Source organism: Malurus melanocephalus, unplaced genomic scaffold (genome assembly GCF_030028575.1).
Source record: "Malurus melanocephalus ecotype Western Australia unplaced genomic scaffold, MMel_1.1 scaffold_293, whole genome shotgun sequence".
Classification (NCBI taxonomy): Eukaryota; Metazoa; Chordata; class Aves; order Passeriformes; family Maluridae; genus Malurus; species Malurus melanocephalus.
Window position 1 is genome coordinate 544,216 of NW_026623525.1, and position 20,446 is coordinate 564,661.

The following is a 20,446-nucleotide window of genomic DNA, read 5'->3' on the forward strand; positions in this document are numbered from 1 at the left end:
CCGGCGCGGGGCTGCGGGAGCGGCGTCCCGGCCGGGACGGGCCGAGGCGGGAGGGCCGGGGGCCGGGAGCCGTGACAGCTCTCCCGGTGTCCCCGCCGAGGGGTGTTCCCGGTGTGTGGCGCCGCTCGTGCTCGGGAGCCGTAGCCGCGCYGCAGCTCTCGGGGCCACTCCTGCGGAGCGGCTGCTGCCGGCCCCGCTGCTCGCACGGGGCCCGCCGGTACGGGCTGCGCTGTGCGCGCTGTGCGGGGCCCCGCGCCKGAGCCGCGGCCCTTCCCGGCTCGGCCGGGCCGGGCTGGGCTGGGCGGGCCTGGGCTGCGCTGCGCTGGGCTGGCAGAGTCCGCCGAGAGCGCCGGGGATGTCGCGTACAGACATCACCAGGGACACAAGTGCCGAAGGTTTGAGAAGCGGCGTTTGTTTGTTCATCAGGTTCTTCTTCCTTGGGTATAAGCAGTTACTAGGAAAAGTTTCCCGTGCCAGTGAGCTCCCGTAGCTGTTTTTTCATGTGTTTTGGAGCCTGTTTGTGCCCCCCGAGCGTTGTGTGTGCAGGCACGCTGCCTTGTAGAGCTTGGTGCAGATTTCCCAAGAGAATGAGCTCTGTGTCACAGCAGAACTGAAGAGGTTGCTGCAGTCCTGTGTTGGAGCAGCAGCTGCCTTCTTCCGTGGTGTAGTATTATAGTTTGTGATGGACTTTTCACAAATCTCTCTCTGTCTCTTTAAACTCAGATTTCTTGAGCTAACTGTCTGTCACAGAGGCCAGAACTGCTGGTTTGTGGGATTTATCTAAAGGACAAGCCTGTKGCTCGTATACAGGGGGGTGATTGTGACATGGGAGGTGTTTTTGTTGCAGACTCAAGCACTTGCTCTTGTTATATGTTGTAGATCTGGTGGGGGGACCGAGATTACAAACCAAAAAGCTGTGCAATGGCCTTGGAGGCTTCTGGAGTGTGCAATAGCTTGTACTGAGTGCCCACAGAAATGGTGCCACTGAGGCATGGGGTGGCACATCTGCACTGCRTGGTGCTGCTACCCCCAGGAGAGTTCAGGCTGTTGTCCTCTTGGAGGGAGCTGTGCAGAGCTYGAATTTTGCAGGCAGGTAGGTGGAGTGCTGCTCAAGTTGGGGATAATGATGAACTGGAAGTGTCAGGGTTATCCAAAGCRTCTCTGGCTTTTCATTCTGCCTGTTTATATTCAATGGACTGTCCCTGTTCTGAYGTGTGTGATGAAGAGCTGTCAGTGGGGATGTGCTTCTCATCCCACCCCGTGTCCTTTATTTGCTTATCCCTAAGGGACCGTTTCTRTTCCTCTCTTAACCCTCTCTATCACCAGCCCTCATTTCCCTTGGCACTCTCATTCTCTTGCTCCACTCTCCTTCCAACAAGCATTTATCTGTGTGTCTTTCCTTTCTGATGCAGTTTCTAGCTTTGGTGGTTTTTTTTTTTCTTGCATTTTCTTGACCTTTTTTCCAGGTTCTTGTTGAGAATGCCTGTGATGTCACTGTGGTCAGCCAGCTGCATTGGCTGTGGTTGGTCCCCTTTGTCACCCTGCCTGTGGGAACATAAAACCCTGCTTGGCTGCCACTCACATGTGCACAGTATAATCCTTTGAACAGCTGGAYGTTAGTCTTGCCTTTCCAAGGCTCAAATGTTTGAATACTTTTCTGCATCTTCAAAGGATTATGCAGGGGAGTATTTGGAAGCTGGAAGTGCCCTGGTTTTTCAGGTGTATTTGCATCTGTGATAGTGTGTCACTCTTCAGAAACAGAGGCTTGAAGGGAAGGGAGCTGGCACTCTAAAATTCCTTTGTCACATGCACTGTGACAATGAATTTAATAATTGCAGTTGAGGACAGAAGGTCTGAATACTCCCAAGCATGTGCTGGTGAGTGTTGCMAGCAGCCTGCATTAGTAGGGAAGTCTTAGCTTTGCCAAGAGCAGACCAGGTGGCACAGGGAATGGCCAGGTGCGAGCCTAATGTGTATTTCATGGACACATAATACCAGATGTAAAGCTGGGGGTATCTGTGTGTCGTTAGCTAATCAGCACCACTGCCTAAGTGGAAACAGAAAAAGGCGTTGGAACGAATGTTCCTTGTTTTGGATGTGTTTGACTGCTCTTTTTTTTTTTTCTGTGGATTGCACAGAGGCTGCAGGGTGAGGTCACCCTGTGCTAGACGCCAAGGGGACCATGCATATGAGCAGGACTACAATGTACTGATTGTGAGCAGCTTCTGTCGGAGTTCTTCCCTTCATGGATCCTGGGAGAGGGCCTTTCCTCTTCTAGGTGATTGAGATGCTGGCCCACAGCAAGCAATTKCAGGATACAGTGTTTCCCTGGAAGGAAGTAAGCGTGGCTGTTTTGAAACAGCATGACTAAAATCCAGTCCAAACGCATCCATGGCAAGCTGAGGCTGGGTATGAGCTATGTGACTCTGTGAGTCCTGAGGGACTGCTGCAAGTCCTCAGGATATGACTTTGTAGTAGCTCTGCAGGTACTACAGAGGCACAAATCAAAATGGGCATTTGGGGGCTTTTTTTTGCTATTGTTTGAAATATCTTGGCTTTTCACACTAAGAACACAGAAGCTTTTTTTAGAAAATGAAGGGARGAATCGGATATCCTGAACTATAAACTACATGATGAGTTTCTTTTTTCTCCACTTGACTTTGACTCTGCTTTGGATATTTGGAGATTTAAGAGTTTCCATTTCCAAACTGTGGTTTGTTTTTTTTTTTCCCCCTCCCGATTGAAGTTTGAGCTGGTGTGTCTCGTCTCCCTCCCAGTCTAATTTACTGTAGTTAACTTGTGCTTCTGCCTGCTCTTAGCTTAGACCTTTCCCACAATAAGGAAATGGTCTCATTTACTGACTCTTGTCCCCTTGGAAACACCTGGGCACATCTCAGTGAGTGGCACCTGGGCACACAGTGTCTGTGATGTCCAGGACAAGCTATGTGGGAAACTAAGCCCTGGGGCACTTTTCTGTGACGGAAATGAGCACAGCAGCAAAGCAGGGTAGGCAAGTGGTCTCCCTGAAGTCTGTGCACATTAGCTTTCTCTGGTGGTGAAGTGACGCATTAATCTCTGCTGAGGCTTATCAAGTGTGGCTTATCAAGTYCATGGCTTATCAACACGGCTCATGTCATGCATGTGAGCAGCAGGATCTCCACCTCTCCAGTCCTGGTCTTGTCTCTCCAGCTCCAGCTGTAGCAAGTATTTCTTGGGAATCTGTGTCTTTGTGCTGTGTTTGTTGTAAGTAGACCAGGTCAGCTGTAGCTCATGGCAGCGGCAATGCAGCTCGGCTGGGAGAGGGAGTTTCCCACTGCAGATGGTTTGGGAGAGTTCTTGGCTGCTCATCTTGCTGGGTGAAAGCAGAGAAGTCACCACGGGGTGTTTTTAGGGCTTTGTGCACTTTTCCTGGGGGTGGAATATGCCTCTCACACTGTGCAGTTGCAGCCTGTGAGAGATCTAAGCACTGAAGGTAAAGTGCAGAATGACAAAATCCTGAGAGCAGGGACTGCTGGTGTGTCCTGAGACAGGGACTAAGCCYCATGTATCCTCCAGTGAAGGGAGCAGCCCAACACGGGCTGTACTGACCTGCAGCTCTTCCTATCCATCAGCCTTGCAAATGCCTTTCCTGCCCCTTTCCTCTCTAGGACAAACAGTGTTACAGTTTGGAATCTGTTATTTGCCCCCATTTCAAATAAATAGGCATCTGTAAATTTTCTTCCAGATTTAATGTAGCAATTCTAACTAAACTTTTCAATTCCTGCTAGAACCTGAGATGATTATGTGTGGTTAACCTCAAGGACAGACATGCTRTAACTGCTGTTGCAATTTTAATCCGTTGTCACAAAATTACTGATAGACTGAAGGAAACATTCTCCTCCTGTTCCTAAAAAGAGAACAAGGGACAAGAAGCAGCACTGGCTCAGCATATATAAGTACAAACAAATCAAACTTACCTTCTAAAGTACTTTTCTGCAAAAAGGAGAATGCACCAAGCTCGTGTAGTCTTGGCTTGAACAGCGATTTCTTTGTTTGAAGCTTTGAGAGCTTTACTCCTGTTTCAGCTGAAAGCTTTTTGGGGTTAGATTTGAGATTGGTGGGAGGGGAAAAGTAAACTACAATTCTGGACTGTTTTCAATTTATTTCCTCCCAGTTTTTCTKGTACTTCCCTGCAAACAAATCAGATGAGGCCTGTGTCTGGAAGAGCTAGAAATGCAGCCTAAGCAAAACAGTGCAGACTGAACTCAGTGAGTTTTGCAGCACAGGTACCAATTGTGAAGTTTTGCTTGAGGATTGAGGAAGGAATCACTAGCAGTAAGGAGTGGGCAGAAAGGAGACCCTGGTGCAGTTGGCTGGGATCAGTGAACCCTCCTTTCTGTGACCATGGGGATACTCTCAGCTGGCGTCTGCTCTGGAGCTCTCCAGAGCAAAGTGGTGAGTCACAGCCTTCCTTTGCTGGAAAGCTCTTTGAAAGCTGAATGTTCTGAAGAGATTTGTGATACAGCTAGGTTGAAAAATATAAATAGTCAAGTTAAATTCCAGATGAAATGTCTCCTGGGAGCTGAGTGTGCTGCCTGGTTTTGCGTGGCRGTTGCGCACTGGCTGCGAGCCGCTCTGAGCGGTCGGAGCGAGACTGAGCTGTTGTGTGTTGTGCTGGTGGTTTGTTTCAGCTCCAACTTGTCTCTAAGCAGAGTGTTGTTATTTGTATTAGTGGTGTCAATGGTGCTTTACAAACCAAGGAGGAAAAGACTGGGSAGAATGCAAGTTTTCTCTGATATGGGCTTCCTGATCCTGAAATAATGTGTTGCATCCTCCTGCGTTGGGCCCTTCAAGGAACTGACCATTTCCGTGGTGTGTGGGTGCTGCAGTCTCGATCTGGTGCATGTGTTACTGCTACACTGAAATTCTGTTTCCTGACATATTACCCACAGCTGGAAAATCCATTTGTTCTGARCAAACTGCAACTGCCTGGCAAGTGACTGTGCAGGACTGGGGAGCCCTCAAGCTTTGGTCTTGCTGCAGAGGCTGCCTTGCTTTAAAGAGGAGCTTGCTGAAGCAATAGAGCTGGGAAGCAGAAGTGTCTTTGTGTTGCTGCTGCTTGTGTTTTGTAACGTACCACAGAGAGTGCTAAGGAATGTGGGATGCCACATCTCTGGTCCCTTCAGCAGGGCAGGGCTGTGCTTGTGCCTGGTGAGCTGGCTGTTGTCCCCAGTGATGGGTAGCACTATGTAAAGCATTGCTTTGGAGGCATGATAACCATTTCTTTTTCACCCTGGTTCATGAGTTCAGTTTCAAGTCTTACTARTGCATCTTTCTTTCCGTGCAGAAAGAGAATGATAAAATCCAGAGGGAGGTGGGTGTAGAGTCTGTGTAGTTGCATTATGTTGTTGCATTATTGTGCTGCTGTTCACCTCTAAAAGCTGATGTCTTTTGAATCCTTAGAGGAGTTGCAGGTGTTCCTCATGCCCCAGCTGGTTTTCAGTTGTTCCCTTATGAAACTTGTTATTTAAATGGCTGAATTTTAATTGGACATACCCTCTGCAAAGAATTTTCTTCTAATGTTGCAATTCGTTTTTCCAGATGTTGGTAATTAAAGTGCAGTAAACTTTCCTTTCATATGGCCTTGTGGTAGATAGCAAGTCTTGAAAGATCTGATATAACTGTATTCATTTTGGCATTCCAGCTGTAACATACAGCCTGATCTTTCCCAAGCACAGCAGAAAAAAACATCTTTAAGTCTTCTTTTTATACTGATTTTTTTTCTCAACATCAAAGCGTGAACCTTTTGCTTCCCTTTGAATATTGAGTAACTTTATTAGGCAACAAAGAAAATTTGTTTGAAAAACARTGTGTGATTAACATGGTAGGTACCCTGAAATCCAGGGAGCTCTACTGTGTCACAGCTCTTCTGTGGCCACATGAGACCCATCCCAGTTCCTTGTTTGRAACTTAAGGTTCTCACCTGCTGGGAGCTCCCCGAGCCTCACAGGGGCTGTGCCACAGGAGGGTCATCTTTGCCAGCCAGTCATTTTCCAGTGCTTCAAGATATGAAGTAAAACTTCAGCACATGTTGATCCAGTAWGCTGAAGCTTTGGAGAGGAGGTATGTGTGTGGATGTTGGCTTTGGAAAACAGCAGTTATTAATCATCAGCTTGCTGCGGGAATTTTTTACCAATGGGGAATAGAAGTTAGAATCCTGGCAATGTGTTTTGGAAGAAATTGAAGTGGAAGACTGTCTTTTCACCCATCTCTGCAAACCTGTTTGCCATAATCTAAATAATCAAGACTTCAGAGAGCTTCTAGAATACATCTAAATAGTTTATTGGTATAGGGAAGTTATGATCGTTTGTCCCCAGCAGCAGCCAGTGAGTGAAGGCTTGAGTTACCATTGACTGTGGCTAAATTGTGTTTTTGGAGCAGCAGAGAGGGAGCCCAGCCAAGTCCARCTGTGGTCATGTACAAATGTGACAAACACCGGAGTCCAGAAAGGCTGTGTCCTCAAAGCTTCTGATCTCCTCCTGGGTGTTACAGGGTTAAACTTGAAGTGTSTGTTTTAAAACTCAGCCCCAGGGATTGGGCAGGTGAGCCTCTGAGATCAGCCCTGAGTTTTTGCTGTTAAGRGTGTAGGAGGTGTTTCCTGGTGTGAAGCTTTATCAGAAGGTTCACAAGCTCCCAGGATGTTGTGCCCTGATTATTTTTTTCCTTTKCTATTTGGGGTTTGTTTTGTTTTGAGCCCAGGGTCAGGGCTGTCCCCTGGCTCTGATCCACAGCATGTCTCCACTGGCATCCTCTAAAGAGCAAGTCATGGCAGAATTTTTCTCAGCATCTCCTTTAGTTGCAGTAAGGGGTAGTATCTTGCCAACCAAATSTTGCAGGCCAGGCAGGAAATAGAGAAGCTCTTGGAGAGTGAAATTSTTTCCTGTATGTTATTTACCAAATTTTAAAATGTTTTAGAAGCTGTTGCATGGCATCAGTTCTTATTTTGAATATTGAGGTRTATGCCATAAAGTGCTGTGTCACTTTTCTCACTGGAAAGGGCTCCTTGCACCCTGACCTTAGGGTTGTCATGTTCAGRTGACTTCTAAGCACAGGACTTACAAGATTTCTTCCCAGGCCCGGAGCGATGGGAGAGTTGCTGTTGGGTCTAGCATGGGCAGATCCTGTGCTGGCTTTTTGGGTACTTTTAAGGTGTTACATAGCAGACCTGCAGGGTAACTTTGGGGAGTTAGTTATGTGTAAAATCGTGTATTTTTAATAAAGAACAAAATAATATTGTGTTTTTTCAGCCCTCAGCAGAAAGTATGTTTAAACAAACAAAACTGAAAACAAAACCCTGCAGCAGTTTGGGACTGGTTCTTGGGATTTTTTGGTTTTGTCTTTTTAGGTTAATCTACTTATGCAACCTTTTAACAGTAGCAAGGAGCACTTCAGCCACTCATTGTGTCCCACCCATTTGTATTTCTGGTGGCAATGTCTCAAGTGTGTCATCACTGTGGGTATGAGGGTCTAGAGCCCAGATATATAAGAGGGGGTACTTTGCCAGTCACCCCCAGCACGGGGGCTACACCAGTCAGGCACAGCTACCTGCAGTAGGAAGAACTGGTGCTGGAGGATGTGCTGCACACCTGGGGTTGARCCTGGGCTGTGGGAAGATGTGTGTTGGGTGTGTGGGTGCTTAGATGTGTGAAGGAAGGAATTCTTTGTATGGTCTCTCTCAAGATGGAGAAAGATGTTCAGACGGTTGTAGGGCCCAGGATTTGGGAAATCCAGTTTAAGTGGTGAAAAGGAAAGCRCTGATGTTTGGAAATGCTCTTTAGCAAATGATAACCTTCAGTTCACTGGTGACATTTGCAAGATCATATGGTTAGAAAATTCAGTGTCTGTGTGCTCAAAGGCTAAAAGGGCTTTGGAAAGCAGGCTGGGAAGCCTTGCACTGGGGTCAAACTTCAGCTCACATGAGCAGTGGTCAGAGCTCTGATCTGCCATCAGTTACTTCCTAAATTTAAAAAAAGGTCCTTGTGTACAGATGGGTGGGTTACGTTGGCTGCACACGTTGGTTATCTCTGGTGACACCATGGGTGAGGTGCCAGGTTTCAAGTTATGTAATCAGGGAAATGGGTTACTCAGTGAGAGGAATAGACTTGGCCACTGTCAGCCTCATGTGTTGAATTTTYTCTTGGTGATGTCCCAGGGAAGCCAATCTCTTCAGGAGCTGGTGTGTGTGCGCTACCCCCAAAAAATGTGGAGCTGGTTCTAGTTCCAATTTGCTCTGGATTCTACCAAAGGCAAAGGATTGCTCCAAGGCTTTACACTGTTGCCATCTCCATTTGGGATATTCCATAATGGACAGGCCACGAGGAGCATGGCAGAGCCTGCACCTGACAATCCTCCTAACTGCCATCCTTTGGCTGAAGCCTTTCCTATTTTCTTTCTCATCCTGACTGTGCTTTTCCCTTTGTGGCTTTGATCCAGGTGTTCATCTGGCCTGCTGTGGTTTCCCTGTCTGGGAGAAATAACTGTCTTGTCCATCTTCAAACTCCAAATATGTAGAGCAGAGCTGGGGGATCCTTTAGCTCCTTGACTCCTGCTTCCTCTTACTGGGCACATCTCCTGCATGGAGAGCACTGGTACAGCCTGATCTCTGCAGTCTTTTGAAGGAGTTTTGCCTGCCTCATTGCCCTTTGGATCCTACAAACTGGATTAAATCTCATTGCAATGAGTGAAGATTCGGGGGAGTATCTTGCAGGCGTTTCACTTGAGCCATGGAGCAGGATCCTGCACCAGCACCCCGCTCTCTGCCTTGGAGCAGCGACACAGAATGAGCTGCTCTTCGAGGAACTGGCTCATWTTGCTGCATGTGTTTGAGTTTTGGAATTCTAGTGCAGAACTTGCTCTKCTGAGCCAACTTTCCACAAACAGGGTTTGTTTTTCTTCAATTTGAGTACTGTCTACAAACTCAGCCCTTTRTGTTCTGGATCTGCTCAGAAGCTTAGTATGCAAAATGTTGCTGAGAAGAGATTTCTGGTTCATTTGCTCATGTCTAACTGTGGCAGCAAAAGGGATGTTGATAATAAACCTAGTGTTTCCAAGACTTATTTTTTMAATGTGGACAGGAAATGTATCCCCAAGGAATGAGCTCAGAAATCACAGGTGCTTAGAAAAAAACCAGTGTGGGTTTAAACCGGTTGTTTGGGTCTTGTTTCTGACCTTGGGATTTTGWTGTTTCTGCTGTARATGAGCTGGGGAAGGGGCTGGAGCACAAATGTGATGAGGAGTGGCTGAGGAAGCTGGGTATTCAGAAAAGTAGGTTCACGGGGGACCCTGGAAGGAGACTGCAGCCAGGTGGGGATCAGTCACTTGTCCCAGGTAACGAGCAACAAGATGAGAGGAAACAACTTCCAGTTGTATTGGAGAGGTTTAGGCTGAAAAAAATCCTTCAAGGAAGGGGCATTCAGACTGGCACAGGCTGCCCAGGGCAGTGGTGGAGTCACCATCCCTGCAGGGCTTTAAAAGCTATGTGGATGTGGCATTTGGGGACATGGGTTAGTGGTGGGCTTGGCAGTCCTGGAGGAGCATTGAGTTGGACTCAATGATCTCAAAGGCTGTTTGCARCCTGCATGATTCTGTGAGCACTGGGTTGGGTTGGATGAGCTGTTGACAGTTGKGAGAGAAGGCTGTGTGCTGATGAGCTGGTCCTTCAGGGATCAGGAAAGGGACTGACTTGGCTGTACACCATGGTTCTTATTCCACTGGGTATGGAATTGGAACCTGAGTGCACTGCAGATGTTATCTTTGGATTTCAGTYACTTCTTCATTAACCATGAAAATCTTGCTGCTTTTCCTTCGTATTTGCTGAATGGTGTGAGTCAGATATGAAAGCAGTGACTTCAGGTTCCACCCTGGGCTGGACCCTGAAAAGGAAACGCCAAATAACTCGTAACAGAAACCCATGCATTTCCTGAAAAACCACAGGGTAGCCATTCCCTTCCAGCCTGAGCAGGGCTGCGAGGGCAAGGCAATGGGGCTGCCTGTGTCTGTCAGATGTGGAACACAAAGAGCCTCAGTATAAATACTCCCAGGACACAGTCAGTGAGGGCAGTTTTATTCCAATACACAGAATGGACCTTTTTTCCTCTGGACTTTAAAATAAACAACATTTTGGCCGAACAAATGGAACAGACCTTTTTATTAAAAGCACATATATTCTCATGATTGTTTCATTAAGAGGTTGTTAAAATTGAAAGAACTCCTGAACTTGCAGAACAGCTGATTTAAGTCATTCCAATAGCATTTATCATCTTACTTTTTGCTGCTTGAAGTTGGAGAGTTTGTAGCCTTTGTTTTGAAGAGGAGAAATAAGAAAAGTAGCTCTAACTCTGTGTGCTCTTTGAACAGGTGGAGAGAGAGGCTGAGTCTATGAAGTTCATTTTTAAGTTGATGAAAAGATTCACRTTTGTTTTGAAGAGGATTGACCAGCCCATAAGCTCAAGCTTATTCCYGCTCAGATACAAATGATTACAGATAATTGTGAAGTGCAGCTTTAAAAAAGAGATTAGAAAGTCTTCTATTAGAAATTAGAAACTATTCTGTAAAGTGAGGGGATGCTGCCAAAGTTGGCATCTGATGCTGAGACAACAGTGAAGGTCTGTCTCCCTCTTGAACRCATGTATATGAAGGAAGCTGTCCTGGAAGACGAAGCCCTTGGTTGTGTGAGARTTTCTTAATTTCCAAGACACTTRTGCTTACCCAGATCAGTGTTTTCAGGGCTTCAAGGATCAYGTTCTTGTACTGGCTTTTTGTTTTCCTCTGYAGTGTGGTCAAGCCTCCAACCAGGATCAAGCCCTTATTTTCTTTAGTTATTTTAGTTAGATTTYGGCTTAGTTGAACCTGACAGTACTGCAGTTTCATGGGAATGTTTGACTTCTGTTGTGCAGAGATCTCAAAACTAAAAAACCTTTCCTTGGATGGGATGGGGAAGGTTTATTTGCCTGTTCCTACCTCCAGGAGGCAAAGATTGTGGATTCCCCCCACTCCCCCTAAATTTAACAAACCTAATTATTTTCATATTTCTTCTTTGAGGATGGAGTTATTTTATTTCTTTTAATTTCTCCTTTTTTTTTTTCCTTTTCCTTGCTTTCATTTGAACTTCTTTTATGGATTTGTTTCTTCTTGAAATCCAGTCACCAGGATGAGGCAGCATTCCAGCTCTGATCCCAGCAGTGCTGGCGCACAGGGATTACTGTGCGTGCCTTACATAAGGCAGTCCTGTTTACAGACACAGGGATTTTGGTTTTACCAGCAGTGCGATGCTGTTGGATTGTGTTCAGCTTGTGACTCACTGTAACCCCAGCTCTTTATTTCTGCACAGCTGCCTCTCAGGGATCAGGTTAAAGGCAATTGACAATTCTAGGATTTTTCTGAATCTGCAGAGCATGCCTGATTTTGGGGTTGAGGTACCCCCTGCCAGGGCAGAATTTGGCTGTTTCTGGCAGCTTGGGTGATCTGCTGCCTTTCCTCAAAGGCAGAGAGCTCTCCTGTCCACACRTGGCTCATCAGAGGTGGCACCTGGTTTACCACGTTGAACTTTTCTCTGCATCTTCTCTCCAGTTCTTGCATTTGCTGTTTGTTCCATGTGTTCTTTTTGCTGGATATTTGCTGAAAATGTGCTGGTATGCTTTGCTGTTTGCATGTGGCTCTTGKAAAAATCATTATTGGTCTGAACAAYTGAAAGGGAAAGGAGGCAAGCTGGCCTGCTGCCCTTCCCAGGGAGGATTTTTGGTGCTTTTGGGAGGTTTATGTCCCACATTCACTGTTGGGACTTACCACAGGGGATATAGAAATGGAAGCCTGTACATTTCTGTAAAACAATAAAGAGAAAAAAGACCAGAGATGGTGTGGGGGAGCCTTTTGGGCTTGGATAGAGTTTCAAGTGCTCAGAAAGCTCCTGAAGGCAGCTAAGGGCCYCCCTGAACCCAGCCACATAAACTGGTTTAGGTGCCCTGATCAGGTGAAACTTTGCTCTGTTTATGGAGAAGATGAATATAAGTTTTCAGGATGGCTCTAGCCAGAACATCACAGGCCCATGGGCCTTCTGGTTGCCTTCCCCACCTCTGTGTCAGCACATTCAGTTTGAAAGGCTTCATCAGGTTAAAGGGTGATTATCAGGAATTCTTTGGGAAAGACAAATTTGCAATTCTGATGGTAAGTTATGTAAGTAGAACACTTGGAGCCTTAATTTTCTGGTAAGGCAGCCTCAYAAAGCCTATTAAAGGGGACAGAAGACTCGCAGAATGCGATTCTGTGGGGCCCTGGAGTGCTGCCAGCAGGAGCGGGGCTGGAGGAGCGGAGGGGTTGGCTCTRAGGGCTCCGCTCCTGATTGCCGTGCTGTCCCCGCAGGTCTCCCGGGTGCCGGGCCCGGGACAGCAGGGCCCGGAGTTGCCATGACGACAGGCGACTGCTGCCACCTCCCCGGCTCCCTGTGCGACTGCCCGGGAAGCGCTGCCCTCTCCAAGTCGGTGGAGGACTCGGACATCGGGCGCCCGCAGTACATCACCCAGGTCACCGCCAAGGACGGGCGGCTYCTCTCCACGGTCATCAAGGCGCTGGGCACCCAGAGGTGAGCTGCTGCACGGACGGGACTCTTCCCCTTCTCTGGTGCCTTGGGGCAGCAGGGGGACCACAAACTCTTGTTCTGTGAAGAATTTTGGCAGAGTGCTGAGTGTGGATCCTCGAGAGCCAGATGGTTCCCAGGCGTGTGCCCTCCGCGGGGCTCCCACTGTCCCATGTGCTGGTGGCCTGGGCTTGCCATGGAAGCCCCAGACATGGGCACCTCTCGCCGTGTGCTGCTGTCACAGCCTCGCAGGGCAGTGAGCTGCTCAAGGGCTGGAAGGGGAGCACAGCCTCTGTTCCAGGAACGTCCATGGAGTAAAGGCGTGGTGTTGATCTTCAGCCGCAGGGAGGGGAGGGTGTTTGTGTTGCAGGAACTACAACATCCAGCCATTGCTAGTGGGGACACATGGCAGCTTCACTGGCTCAGACTTCTGATGTGACTTCTTGACATGAATTTTGAGCAGCTTCCAGAGCAGAGGACATTTGGCAGCATTATTCAGTCCAGCTACCAAGAGCTGTCATATTTTGTGTTCAGAAATCCTGTCTGAACAGCTGTTATTTTTTTTCAATGAATTTGGTCAAACATTTATGGGATGGGAAAGCAGTGATTGCAGACATGGGGGAGGGATGCAGGGAAGCTGGATGAGAATAGAAWCTAACATAATTGCTGCATCCAGCACAGCTGGGGTAGGTCAATAAAAATGTGAAGGGAGCTGGGCTTGCTCTCTGGCAATAGATAGGCTGGGTGAGAAGCTGTTTAACCTCTTAGAACTTGTGGAGGTGCAATAATCTTGTGGGAAAACTGCCTGGAAACACAGGTTTGAAAAACCCCAACAGGATTCCTTGTGTTTGTACATGGACATAAGTTCATTCCTTTTTGTGCTGGTGGGTTTCAGTCTCTTCCTTGTCACCAGCACTTAGCAGAGCAATGCCCGGAGCAGTGTGACTGCACTGGAATGTTGAATTACTGATATGGTGTCTACAGCCTGCTGGAAAACTGTGTCTGAGTGTGTATCATGTGGGAGTGTGACTGGGCCCCCCACCCGGCAGGGGAAGGAAGGAAAACAAAGTCTGATAAGAATTTTTTTTTCACACACTGTCAGCAGTTTTTTCTTTTTGAATTGTTTACTGGTAGCCAAGGTTATCATAATGTGCTGGGAATACAAAACTTCTCAAACAGGAAGAGAATGGATGAAATATCTTACAGATGCTTTTCTTAGGAAATGACAGATGCATGAGAGCACTGGAGGCTTGAGTGGGTTGTCTGTCCCTGTCACTAGGGCTCTGTGTGTGGGCTGTACTTTTGCTGTTCTGATACAGCATTTTATGGCAATAAATGTTACCAAATCATCAMAGAATTCAGATTGGAAGAGAATTCGTAGGACATCTGATCCAACCTCCTTTTAGAGCAAACCTGCTCAGAGYCTTGTCTGATGCAGTTTCCAGAATCTCTGAGGATGAAGTTTCCAGCACCTCCCCACACTCCTGTTGCACCTTTTGCAGAGATTGTCCTGGCTGAAGGAGTCCCCTAAATAAAAGGTGTGAAAAGGAGGAGAGAACACAAGTCAGTGGTTCAACAGTGATGTTTGGCAGAGAGAAGGGGATGGTGTACATTGGGTGTAAATTGCTTTACAGCCCTGAATATGAATAAAAGTTCAATTGGGGTGAAACCAGCTAAATAGTGAATTSAAAGTGGTAGAGATCTTCTGTGGCACACAAAGAGAGGAATCTTGCTTCTCCTTTAGTGGGGTGACATGCATTTTCTTGCTGGCTCTTTTCTTTCCTTCGTGTCCCACCAACCTTTTTTCCCAGTGTGCTCCTTTTCCTTGAACTGTGCTTCCATGCCTCACTCTTGCTTTCTGTGCAAACTCATGGAATTGGTGCTGCTGCTTTTGACGATTACTAAGTGCTTGCTCTGACTGTTGTGTTGCAATCCCACAAACTTTGGCAGCCAGGTGGGGTTTTTTGAAGTCAGAATAGCAGTGAAGTGTCAACTGTGATACGGGTTCATTGTGGCTTTTGTTCTGTCAGCAGTACGTACAAGAAGTTGATAGCTGATACTGCTCACTGGATTTCAAGAGGACGTACAATAKGGTCTTTGAAATTAAGATGTTCCTTTCTCACCCTCTCTCCCACCCCCCAAATCTGGACAGCTTTGGATGTAAAATTGTGTGAAAGAAAAGGCTGGTTGGAAGGTGGGAAGAGAAATARTGAGGGCCTGGTTTCCATAATCCGGGGAAGGCAGCCCTGCCCATGGCTTCTGCTGTCCAGCATTCTGTTCCTAAATAATTTTGTTCCTTCAATCTCAGTGATCGAAGAATGCTAAAGAGATGTAGTGAACTGCTGGGAATAGCAAACTTTGGTGTCTAGAGCCATTTGGGGCTTCCCAGGGAGCCCAAAACATCCTCATCATGTTGCTGGCATAATGGCACAGGGCTGCTAAGGAGCTGTGCCTTGGGATAGCTGTGATGCCCCACCCCTGTAAGTGTTCCAGGCTAGGCTGGCTGGGGCTTTGAGCAAACTGCTCTAGAGAAAGGTGTAGCACTAATTGTTGGCAGTCAGTCTTGCCAGCTGAAGGTGTGAGGAACATCTTGGGARCAGATGGATGGCTTGAGTGCCATGAGCAGTGCAGGCCTCCTGTGGGGAAGGTTGCAASTGTCYCTGAAAATGCTGYTTTCCTTGATAGSTATCTCTGATGCTGTGAGGTCTGTGAGGTTCTCTGTGATTCTGTAAAAACTCATGGCCAAGGAGGTGTTGCTGAAGCACCAAAGCATTTCTGCAGCCACTTGAGAGACCCAACACTGCAGAGTGGTTATTGATGTGGGGAGGGTGTGCCCATGGGATGCTGGAGACTTACTTTGCAGTGATGGGCAGAGGATTTGTATGCTGAGACTTTGGTGTGGGTGCCTGCTTGCTGTGAAATATGTGGGAGAGGTGAGCTTCCAGGGTCAGTGCAGTTGTGTTGTGAGATATTGCTGTTCCTTGCACAGTTCCTGCTCAGCCCAGGCTGCAGAGCTGAGGTGGGCTGAGAGTGGGGAGGTGRTCTGGTGAATGTGACTGATTGCCARTCTTTYSAGTGGCTGCAGGTGGCTGAGGCATGCTGTGACTACTCTGGATCATTTGGCTTCACTTTGGGCTTCTGGATTTCCATCAGTGCTTCAGGCACTTAGTGTTGAGTCCAGTGTCTGCCCCTCCCCACTGTGAGCAGAGCTGGGGACAGTGGGAGGTGAGCTGCAGTCAATTCTGGGACCAGCTGAGCTGGCCAGGGCTGATGTGCCATCTTCTCTTGTTGTTGTGGGGCTCTCAGATTTTAAATGACCTGAAATGAAATKTCCTGAGCACCTCCATGGTCCTGAGACTGGTTTCTTGCTGCAGCAGGCTCMTAGCATGGTGTGCCATGTCCAGCCTGCCGTGCATGTGCCTTTCTGGGGCTTRGTGGGACCAGACCCTGTGGCTGTGTTGTTCTGCCTGCTCTGACTGTGATTTCATTCTGTTTGTCTCTCRTTCTGCCTCTTTAGTGATGGTCCCATCTGTCGAATCTGTCATGAAGGTGGAAATGGGGAGGGACTGCTTTCCCCATGTGACTGCACAGGAACACTGGGCACCGTGCACAAGAGCTGCCTGGAAAAATGGTTATCCTCCTCCAACACAAGTTACTGTGAGCTCTGCCACACAGAATTTGTTGTAGAGAGAAGACCAAGACCCTTGACAGAGGTACCATTTTCTTCCTGCTTCRTTTTTATTTCCACATCATTTGAGAGAAAGTGACTGGTTGCCCTKCTGTTCTTGTAGTTCTTGCTCTCTCCTCCTCCTCACAATACCTTCATACTCACAAAGAAAAATCTATTTGGAGAGATCAAGTGCCCTATCAGACCAAGTGATGTAGTTGCAAACATGCAGTAGTGGTGTTTGGGGCATGTTCTACCTGTGACCTGCCCACATGCCAGCTGCACTTTGTTTATAGCTGTGCTTTAATGCCTGACCATCAAAATGCATCTGTCACAACATGACTGACTGAAATACRAAGTTCTCATAAATATTCTTTTGCTGCTGGTTTTAATCTTATCTCACWTTGTTGCATTAGTGCAGCACTCTTGCATGTGCCTTGTTTGTGATGTTCTGTTCTGAAAAGTGGGATGTGGTGATTGCTGATACTGTTTATGAAAGACCTGCCTTCCCATGACTAGTATTGATGTGTGCTTCAAAGCCTTTGGGCCTTGCTCCTTCCTGCTGCCCTGGGCTCCTCCCAGTTGAAGGAGAAAACAGGAYAGGGCTCAGCTGGTCCTTACATTCCTCTGTAGTGCCCATAGGGGGATCAGGATCTTGACTGGTCCATCAGCCTCCCAGGCTCTGGTTGGTGGGTTGAGTGTTTTTGTTTTGGGAACAAAGGCGGCACGGACCAGACTCTTCAACTCTGACCTCAGAGTTCAAGTGTACATCCCAAAGGAGGAATAAGTAAACCAGTGAGGTGCAATACAAAAGGCTTAAGGGTTTGTTTAGAAGATGGTTTAATCTGTCTGAAATTGTGTGCGCTCTCCCAGTGTCAGTGTGCTGCTGGCTTGGCTTGGGGGTTCTTTCAATACGCTGTGCAACTGCAGAGAAGCGTCAGTCTGCAGCTGGGCATTTACACATAACAATTTTGGGAGCCCAGCATTCCTGTGCCATCTGAAGTGGGAGGAATGGGAGATCTGGGAGCTGATTCTTAGCAACAAGCTCCTGTTACCTGTTGGCTGTCGGAGGTTTGTCACTCACTGCCTGCCACCAGGTGTGTGTGGAGGCAGGGTTATTTGGGATTTGTAGTGGTTACTGCTCTTGTCCTCYCTCTCCTTCCTCTTGCCCCATCTGTTAGGTCAAAACTGAGTCACAACTGGAATTCTAAGTTGCTTTTCACATCTCAGTTTCCATTCACATTAATTGCAGAGGTTGTTTCCTTTTTCTTCTCACCTCCCTCTGGAAAAAATTTTTGTTCCCTCCTGCTTTCCACAGTCCCCAGCTCAATTTCTCATCTTCTCCTATCTCCTCCCAACTTTGGAGTGGAAAAGAGTCCACCAACTGGGGAAGAATTCAAGCATCAGTTTGCAAAATGGATATTAAGTTTTAATATTTAACTTGCAACTGACTGTGATTAACTTGGCAGCCCCAGACAGGGGGAGTCTTTAGCCTACAGTGCTACCCCAAAGCATGTATCTAGCACAGCAATTTGTATGAGCATTACTTCAGTGGTTACTGTATGAGGTCTTACTGCTTCTCTCCTTGTTGCTAAAATGTAAAATGGCACTTTGGCCAGTATCAAATGGTTGTTTCAGAGGTTGCAGAACACTGCTTTAAAAMATTTAAGAAGGGCTGTATCTTGGCTTTGAGGACACAACGTAGGCAAGCCCAGGGACAGTGAGCTTGCTAGGGCTTATGTGGGCCAAGTTGTGAGTGCAAGTCTCAGATGTTTTAGCTTAAGAGCTGGGTAAAGTATTCCTGTCTAGAAACAAACATGTGGGAGTGTGTTTAGCCATCTTTCACAGATACTGTAGCACCTCGTAACAAGTATTGGCTTGGAAAACTGCACACTCAGATAAAAGCTCSAAGGCCAGTGTGTATTGGAGAAGTTTCTCCTGTGACACCAGCTCTGTGCCTCCAGCTGGCATGAGGAGCTTGCTGAGAGASTGGGACAGGAAAGTCTTGTCTGCACTCCAGTGTGGGTGAATGAACATTCCAGGACAATCCATTTTAATTCTTGTTRAGATTTGTGAATAGCCTCTCCGGACTAGATCCTGTACGGGTATGGTTATCAACAAGGAAGCCGTGAGTGCTGAGAGGTGATGGGTGGGCAGCATGYAATGACCCTCAAATACAGGAGAATGGCCACTGTATTTTTCAGAGAGGAATAGACCCCTTGAGCCATTACTGCCAGTTGGCAAAGACTTTGGGATTCCAGTGATTTGTTACTTCTGGTATTTTGGGAGTGTCTGTGAGCACAGTGTAGGGATGATCTGCCCTGTTGAGGTGTCTGCCTGGGGAATAATTTACCTGAAGTACCTGGTAAGCACCTGATGAAAGGTCTGCAGGTAGCTGGTGAGAATGWTCCCTGCTGCAGAGCAGAGCGTAACACGCAGTTGGTCTTCATGGTGCAGCCCCAGAGCAGTTCCCTTGCCAGCAGCTCAGGGGCAATGAAGTTTTCCCTGGCTTGGAAAGCAGCAAATAACCTACTTAATACATGCTGTGGTAGCAGACTGCCCTTGCCCTTGCCCTTGCCCTTGCTTGGGGCCAGCAGTGTCTCCCCAGGCAATGGAGTGCTGTGGCTGCAGTGTGCTGGGCTGTTCAGCTGATCAGCACGTGTGCTCTGTGCCTGCCACACGGTGCCTGGAGGGCTCCTGCCTGAGCAGAATGGCTCACCTGCATGGAAAGACCACCTGCTTTTGTTGCATTACTTCCACCATGCTATAAACCTGATYCTTGCCTGGGGATGTCCTGCAGTTCAGTTTCTCATTTTCCTGGGAGCTATTACAGCCACTCTGAGCTCCTGCACCACTTCAGTCTGCTGGGCAGAGGCAATGACAGTGAGTGTGCTTCACCCYGTGAGGTTTGCTGGGGCTTTGTTCAATTAGAGGTCAACTGACCGAGTGTGGCTGCCTTGGGAGAAGCGCTCGTTGGTAGCAGAGCTCCTTTGAAAGGAGCTGATAACCCCTCGGCCAGCTGGCTGGCACTTTCCATTAATACTCTGCCTGCAGTCTGGTGAAATCTCATCCCCACACCAGACCAGGCTGCAGCTCTTCACCTAATACTTTTGGGAAGTGTCATCCTCCAGTTGTTCTTCSATCTCTGAGAAGAGAGCTGGGGAAAGAGGCTGCCTAGTCATTTGGAAATGTCCCATTCCCTCAGCCATCATATCTGGGAAGTTCTCAGCCTCTTGGTTGGGGGTGGGGGGATGGGGGAGTGTTTTGAAACTTTGGGGGAAGTGATGTTTGTGGTGAGTGTGCTGTTGAGGAGCCCTGATAAAAGTCCACTGCTCACCAAGTAAAGCTGGGAAATCAAAATGGAAATTAAGAGCAGAGAATAAGTGGGTGAAGACTAAGACTGGGGGCATGGTGTGTGGCAGTGGTGTTGATGAAAGGGTCTGTTCCAAGTGTGAAAGCATTCTAGCTTCTGTTTTGCTGTTGCCTAGCCAKGAGGGAATTTGGTAACATGCTCTACCTGCTGCTGTTGGACCTCAGAGGAGAAAGCAGCTCTTGCTGTTTGCTCTGCTCTATCCTGCCTTTCCAGCCTGAGGAGACATAGAGCTGGTCATGGTGGCTGCAGTGGTCACTGGTCAGCAGAGCTGATCTCTGGGAAGGGACCATCAGCCTCATTGAGAACTGGCTTTGCCCAGTGGTTTTGAAAATCCTTCAGAGGGAGAGGGCTTGAGGCTGACTGTGGGCTGCAGGAGACATTTTGGTGAATACAAAGGGGAAGCTACACGGTCAAGCTGAAATGCTTCTGTGTAAACTTCCTGAGTTCTTGGAAGCCAGGAAACRCCATGACCAAAATTGCCTTATTTTTACTTCAGGCCTGTTGTCTGTCTGTGTTACAGTGTAGTCTTCATGGTMAGAGGACAGAATGGCTTCTGCTCAGCCCTCAAGTGGTCTCCATCACAAGAGGGTTGGGGACCAGGGTTCTTGAGTGAGGAACATGTCCCCAGCAGAGAACAAAATGGCCAAGCCTTGGAGAGGGATGGTTTTCCAATACTTGATTTTCCTACATGATTGTTGATTTAATRTGCATCCTTATGTTTATGGGAAGTGATCTGACTCCATGACACTCCAGCCAGCATGACTGGCATAGTCAAAAAGGGCACAATATTTTCCCT

General features: G+C 47.6%; 1 protein-coding gene across 1 annotated transcript in view; it reads left to right on the forward strand.

The window, feature by feature from the left end:
• The first annotated feature begins 11,120 nt into the window (after positions 1–11,120).
• The window catches only part of MARCHF2 (membrane associated ring-CH-type finger 2), a 21,262-nt gene continuing 11,936 nt past the window's right edge, over positions 11,121–20,446 (forward strand). The window contains exons 1-2 of the mRNA XM_057376838.1: positions 11,121–12,616; positions 16,128–16,323. Coding sequence (XP_057232821.1) covers positions 12,291–12,616; positions 16,128–16,323 — 522 coding nt within the window. The 5' untranslated portion in view covers positions 11,121–12,290. The remainder of the gene's footprint in view (positions 12,617–16,127; positions 16,324–20,446) is intronic.